Here is a 6,554-nt window from a genome sequence, read left to right as displayed (position 1 = left end):
TTATGATTTGTAACTGTTACAACGTGAATGTTATTGAACCGAACAAGTCTAAGTTGTAGTAGTTATGATTTTGTAATTGCTTGATCATGAATGTGAGGTGAATAAGTTTGAATTGTAGCAACTATGATTTCATAACTATTATAATGTAAATGTTAGGTGAACAAGTCAAATTCGTATTGTAGCAACTATAAAACCATAGCTATTATAATGCAAATATTTTTGAACAGGTTAAGTCCATGTTATAATAGTTACGAAACTGTAACTATTACAAATAGTGTAATAGCTACGATTTCATAGTTATTACAATACAGATTTCTCCTATTCATACAATTGGCTGATTGGTTCAAAATTTATATGTGACAAGAAAATTTAATGTCCAACAATGAACTAAAGAATAGTTGGATAATTTTATATAGATTACTGGTGGGGTGAAATGGGGGTATCTTTTTGATAAAAAAAAAATCAAACACAAATAATTCCAATAAAAGAGGATGTCTTTTAATAATTGGCCAATTTTATATGAACAATGAACTAAAGAACAGTTGAATAATTTTATATGTATTAAAAAATCAAACATAAATGATTCCAATATATAAAAGGGGATGTCCTTTCAATGATTGGCCAATTTTATATGGTTTAGAGATTGTACTTCTGTCCCGGTCGGGGCATAGCTGAGTTGGTTACGACGGAATAGATTTGTAGAAGAGGACAAGGGTTCGAATCTCGGCGAAATCGAGCAATACCTTCCTCCGTCGTGATCAATTGCAGTTTCTCGATTTACCTCCTCACAGATTGTCAGAGAATCGACCGTGTGAAGTCGCATACTCCTACTTAACTATCTATAAAGCGGATTCCATTATGACCACCTCTTTACAAGAAGCAATAGTGTAAGCTTTTACACGCTCAACCAAGGATTTCTTTCCACCTTCCATCTTCGTCCAAGCCTTTAGCGTCCTTTGAACACTTAATAATAAAATGTTCAAGAGAATGTTTTTTGAAAGTGTTTATGCCCAAAAGCCTTTCGAGAAATTATATAATAGACTCCTCAATGACTCTATCTCACTGAAAGCTAATGGATCTGAATCACTTAACTAACTAGTCCAATGATTTAGCAGTAAGTACACAGCTATTAATCAAATATAAACACATTTAAACCCAACTCGATCTTGCGCATGCATTCGATTAACTAACATGTACAGGTTGAGTGCCTAGTCAACTGGACCTTCAATACTCCCACCTTTACTTTGTTGATGCTCATCATAAGCCTACACAAAGGCCTGAGACGATGTTGATTGTGAAACTATAATTTGAGACATACAATTTCACGGTCAAAGGCTTTACAACTAAGTCAATAAGTAATCTACCCCTATCTAATTAAACACATCATTTATATATGTTGTTGCTTCTCAAAAGCTAAATCTTTAAAATTTTATTCACTCTCACAATTTTTCATCCTTCTTACCTCCACATTTTCTTTTCGACTCTCTCAATTCAAGCCATTGAGCCATCAAGTGCCTCAAGCTCCCTCCCTCCTCGAGCTCATTCTATATGCCACTCGGCCAAGCTATAGTCATCAAGTCCACCACTCAATGCCTATCTCCTAAAGTCCAGTGAACTAATCTTAACTCACTCCCATTGAGTCAAGAAGCTTTGTAAGCTCTATATGCAATGTTCTCTGATCTAATCTAATCGTTATCACTATGACTATCATGTGCATTAAATACACATATCAAATTAAAACAACGCTTAATTTAAATTACATTGTCGACACATTTAAAATAATATAGTTAAATTTCACATTTTCTTTTTGACTCCCTCAATCCAAGCCATTGAGCCATCAAGTGCTTGAAGCTCCTCGAGCTCATTCTATGTGCCACTTGACCAAGCTATAGTTATCGAGTCCACCACTCAATGCTTTATCTTTTAAAGTCCAGTGAACTTATCTTAACTCACTCCCATTGAGTCAAGAAGCTTTGTAAGCTCTATATGCAATATTTTGTAATCTAATCGTCATGATTATGACTATCTGTGCATCAAATACACATATCAAATAAAACTACACTTAATTTAAATTGCAACCAATTCTCTTTTTTTTTTTCGTTCAAAACAAACAAACCCTAAATGTATTCGACAAATTTCTTACTATTTGCACAATCTCACCTTGTTAAAGACAAACATATATAAAAGTAAAATAGCGTGTGGTTTCAGCAGGTATTTTCATGGTCAGTGCTCAAACTTCACCATGGAGAGTGTAAAGTATAAGAGGATTAAGGTCCCCATGCTTGACCTGCACCAAGAACACAAACACACAGGTAGATTATAAATTGGTCTGGCTAATGATGTAAAACCATTAATGGATTAAGAAACTTTAATTAATTAGCTTTCGAACATATATCTCCCAAGAATTCAAACTTTTCGTCTAAGCTTCTATCGATTATATCAGAGTTAGTTCCACCATCATGTTTCACTGTCATGACGAGGACACAGCACCATGGAAATATTTTTCTTTTTCATCTTTCTTTTCCACAAAAAAAAAAAAAGAAAAGAAAAGAAAGACATCCTTATTATTATTTTCTTCGAAAGAGCATATATCCTAATGTTTTTCATTTTTTATTCTAAAAATGTTTTTGTTTTATACCATTAAATCAATTTTTACCAAAATTACTATAATTAACAACTTTGGTAAGAAAATTATAGGATATAGTAATTTTATTTAAAATTCCACAATATAAACAATATAAAATAATTTAATATTCTATATATAATAATTTTGACTAAGTAAGTATATTTAGCATGAAGTATTATGAAATAAACTAGACACAACGACCATGCCTGTTTAACAACTCACAGGGCGGCGAAGACGATCACCACTCGGTTGGGGTTCAGCCACGGCGAGGCGGGCCGCCGAGCCCCGACTCGGTTGTTCCACCGCCCTCCATCCGGCGTCGTCGCCTCCTCCGCCGCCACGCGAACAGATAGCGGCGACCTCTCACCTGCAGCTGCATGCGATCATTAATTAATAAAAAAAACATGAATAACCAAATCGATCGGCGAGTCACCGGCCCCGTGATGCTGCTGCTGCTCTCCTCCTCCTGCGCCTCCGCCGCCGGCCTGCGATCCTTTTCTCGTAAGGATCTTCTTGACCGCCTGCGCAAACCAACTCCAATCCGTCGGACAAATCTATTTCCATGAACCAAAACAACAACGAAATGGGAAGGAAGTAAATATCTATACGGGGCCGAGCCGAGGGCTGCTGGAGCCGGAACCGTTCGAGTTGACCACGAGTTGTTGAGCGAGCTCGTCGACGTCGACGGCGACGAAGCCGTCGCTCGAATCGCTGTGCTTCACTTGGCTCATCGATGCGAACTCGGAATTAGAAGCCCTTGCCAATTATATGTCGATCAAAACTACTAACGAAATTGGATGAAAAAGGAAGAAAAACAGAAAGAACAATAATGAGAGAGAGAGAGAGAGAGAGAGAGAGAGAGAGAGAGAGAGAGAGAGAGATTCAATACTTTGCTTCTTGGCGGCGAAGTGAAGAAAGAACTGTAAAGTTGTAGGTGATGGCATTCCCTCTACCGCCAAGTCAAGACAAAGGATAAAGATGATTTTTTTTTACAGAGAATTCCTATGAAACGATTGATTTTTAAAAAAAAAAAGAGAGAGAAAAAAATGATGTTTTTCCAATTAGTGATGCACTGGAAAATGATAGGATTTGGTAGAATTAATTGACCGCGCAACCAACTGGCAAACTACCTTTTGGTAATTAATTCATTTTATCATCAGTAAAGTGCAAGTAATAGTTCTTAATTATATGGTTCTTGGAATTTACTGTGGATTATTTGATCGAGATAAATATTCAAAATCCAGCACATTTTTTGGGTCTAGCAAATTAAAGAAGCTGAAGGACTGTTTATACTCAGATCTATCGCATCGTCTCTTTTGCAAAATCAAAGGCAGAAGCAATACGATTCAAACAGGCATCAATTCAACTCTGTATCAATCACGACTGTGCTGTTGTTTGTCTTGCTACAATTCAAACGGACCTCCCCTTCCGTTCCAGCCAGCACCCCAACATTCCCAAGCCTCACCATGGACGCCGAGAATTGACTCATGAACAGCGACCTATCCTCCACGTACCTCACGACGAGCTTCTCAGTGAGGTCAGTGAAGGCCAGGTCCTGGTCCAGCCCCAGCAGCACCTTCTGCTCCAGCACGCCGCGGTAGAACGAGTTCCCGAAGGAAGAAGACGAGTTGGACTCTGGGTTCATGAACAGCTTCGGGTCTCTGGTCACGTTGTCGAAGGTGATGACTTGAGGAGGGCACTTCTGCTGCAGGAACTCGAGTATAGTCGGGTTGATTCTCGGATCGGCAAAGCCGGTGTTCTTGAAGTTGTAAAGCCGGCCGATGAAGAATACGCAGTGGCAGAAACCGATGCTGTGAGCGCCTGAAAGAATTAAACATCAACACAGGGGAGCTCTCTTCCTCAGATCAACACAACGCGGAGAGTTCTTGTTAACGGCACTGACCTAGCAACGTGGTGAGGTCGACCAAGGTCAGATTGATCCTCTCAAACGCAGCTTGAGCAGCCTCCACGGAGAAGGAAGGCGTGGGGAGACGCACGTCCGCCATCCTCGACACGAACCCATCCCTCCTCCCCGTCGGAAGCTTATACTCTTCTCCCCCGACCAGTGCGACGCCGTCTCTCGCCGCCAGCGCAATTATATCCGCGCACGACACGACGTGCGGGCACTCCGCCTCCAGCGCCGCCTTCGCGTCGTCGATCAAGTCCAGTCCCCGTATCGTCAGGTTGGGCGGCGCCTCCTTCTCTGCCACGTTGTCGTCGGTGCTATCGAGCAGGATCGAAGCATCGCATCCCTGCAGCAGCCATTTAATTCCTCAGATTAAAAAGGAGAAGGCGGACACAGGTTTAGCATGCAGTTAAGTATTATAATATACTCGGATGAAACAGTCATGGAAATGGAGGCGGAGAAGGCCGGCGGGGATCGAGGGGTCTCGCAGGAAGTAGCCGAGGACTACTTGCTTCACGATGAGCTCGGCTCGGGGGCAGGATTCGTTGTAGAAATTTAGTCGCAGCGAGGAGGAAGCGATCGCTGCACGAGTTAGAAAGAGCAGTAACAGTAAGAACAGAGGAAAGCAGAGTGGTTCCATGGCAAGCGTCGAGCTGAAGGTGGAAGTCACATGTTCGATTCATGGACTCCATTTCTACATTGTTCGAAGCGTATTTTTAAGCTTCTTGGGGAAGTGTGAAGATTAATGAATTCTGAGTTTTTCGATGGTTTTGTTTGTTTGTTTACGATCCAGTTTGTTAAATTAATTCGAAGTTTTACAAGTTCATTGGTGCTGGTGAAACTGTGACCTCGATTGGTGGGTCAACGCAGTTATTTTAAGTTTTGCCTACTGTGCTTATTAATGGCCTCATTCGGTTGACGTTTCGGCGTTTGTTTTGAAAAAATTGGTTGACTTTTGATGAACAACTTTCAAAAACTTGTGTTGTTTTATATTATTTTATCCGTACGTTAAGATTCAATTTATTTTTTTTTTTATAAAAGGATCCAATCTTTTCAGTTCATCGACATTTGAACTTGCAATTCAAAGGTAGTAAGATGGCATTATCAATTATTAAGTTGCAGCGTTAAAACATAGGTAATGGGCATCTCCAGCACTTTGCCTCCACATGAACGGAACAATCTCGGCAGCAACTTAATTCAATATCTGATCATGCCTCTTTGGTGTCCACACGAACACATTCTTCGTTCATCGCATGAACTCAACCTTCAGAGAAGAACCACCTTCGTTGAGCAAGCAAGTTGGATAGTTTGGCCAAAGAGGAGAAGAAAAGGAGACTAGAAGTGATCATCCACTAAATGCATAAAATTGGCCTTTCGTACTAATCCAATGAATACAAAGGGTCATCCAAAGAATACAAATGGCCATCAAATGAATACCAATGAATACAATGGTTCATCCAATGAATACAAAATTTTTTTACCTTTTGCTCTCCTTTTCATCATGTCTCCATTAATTTCTATTAATGGATATTAATTCTTTTTAGTGGTTGAGTCTAATTTAAATTAGACTCAATCCAACAATCTTATGGATACATAAGCAAATCATGATGTTTTCATCAATACAAAGGGCCTATTGGATTATTGGATTGAGTCTAACTTGGATTAGATTTAACCTTATAATCTTATAGTCCATCATATTTTAGTTAAACTAAAATAAACTCATCTCCAAATCAACATGTTCTTTGTGTGTAACCTAATAGGTTCTCGTAACATTGATAATGCTCTAAAATAATATTTTAGATACATAAGAAATAATAAGTGACATCTAATAATGCATCATTACTACCAAGTGATAAGAATGTCAAATGGAACTCACCTTTCTATGTCTATTATCTTGTATAACTTGGTCCTTCTATCCTCGATATCTAGATTAATCCATGAGACATAGACCATGTCATCACCTTATTAATCTTTGTCATTCTTGATCTCTAATTAGACTCACTTAACCAAATGAGCTCAATA

General features: G+C 39.3%; 2 protein-coding genes across 2 annotated transcripts; both read right to left on the bottom strand.

The window, feature by feature from the left end:
• Positions 1–2,122: 2,122 nt before the first annotated feature.
• LOC141815527 (uncharacterized) lies at positions 2,123–3,415 on the bottom strand. Its single transcript, XM_074703478.1, has 4 exons — positions 3,235–3,415; positions 3,060–3,147; positions 2,849–2,993; positions 2,123–2,287 (listed from the first exon to the last, which is right to left on the bottom strand). Exons 1-4 carry the CDS (start codon positions 3,355–3,357, stop codon positions 2,224–2,226), a joined length of 420 nt encoding a protein of 139 aa, XP_074559579.1. The 5' UTR covers positions 3,358–3,415; the 3' UTR covers positions 2,123–2,223.
• A 568-nt stretch (positions 3,416–3,983) lies between these two features.
• On the bottom strand, positions 3,984–5,172 carry LOC141819376 (peroxidase 28-like). The gene is made up of 3 exons (XM_074706699.1): positions 4,960–5,172; positions 4,530–4,878; positions 3,984–4,447 (listed from the first exon to the last, which is right to left on the bottom strand). Exons 1-3 carry the CDS (start codon positions 5,170–5,172, stop codon positions 3,984–3,986), a joined length of 1,026 nt encoding a protein of 341 aa, XP_074562800.1.
• Positions 5,173–6,554: the final 1,382 nt, after the last annotated feature.

Source organism: Curcuma longa, chromosome 2 (assembly GCF_044706935.1).
Source record: "Curcuma longa cultivar G26 ecotype Majalengka, Jawa Barat chromosome 2, ITB_CL_G26_1.1, whole genome shotgun sequence".
NCBI lineage: Eukaryota > Viridiplantae > Streptophyta > Magnoliopsida > Zingiberales > Zingiberaceae > Curcuma > Curcuma longa.
The sequence above is the reverse complement of the archived record's forward strand: the minus strand, read 5'-3'. Positions and strand labels throughout refer to the sequence as shown.

Excerpts from the sequence above, each read along its gene's own strand:
- LOC141819376 (XM_074706699.1), bottom strand. The coding sequence starts at position 5,172 with ATGGAACCACTCTGCTTTCCTCTGTTCTTACTGTTACTGCTCTTTCTA. Across the intron at positions 4,879-4,959 it reads TCCATGACTGTTTCATCCGA|GGATGCGATGCTTCGATCCT; the intron begins GTATATTATAAT and ends TGGCTGCTGCAG. Across the intron at positions 4,448-4,529 it reads CGACCTCACCACGTTGCTAG|GCGCTCACAGCATCGGTTTC; the intron begins GTCAGTGCCGTT and ends TAATTCTTTCAG.
- LOC141815527 (XM_074703478.1), bottom strand. The coding sequence starts at position 3,357 with ATGAGCCAAGTGAAGCACAGCGATTCGAGCGACGGCTTCGTCGCCGTC. Across the intron at positions 3,148-3,234 it reads GCAGCCCTCGGCTCGGCCCC|GCGGTCAAGAAGATCCTTAC; the intron begins GTATAGATATTT and ends TGGTTTGCGCAG. Across the intron at positions 2,288-2,848 it reads GTGATCGTCTTCGCCGCCCT|GTCAAGCATGGGGACCTTAA; the intron begins GTGAGTTGTTAA and ends TTCTTGGTGCAG.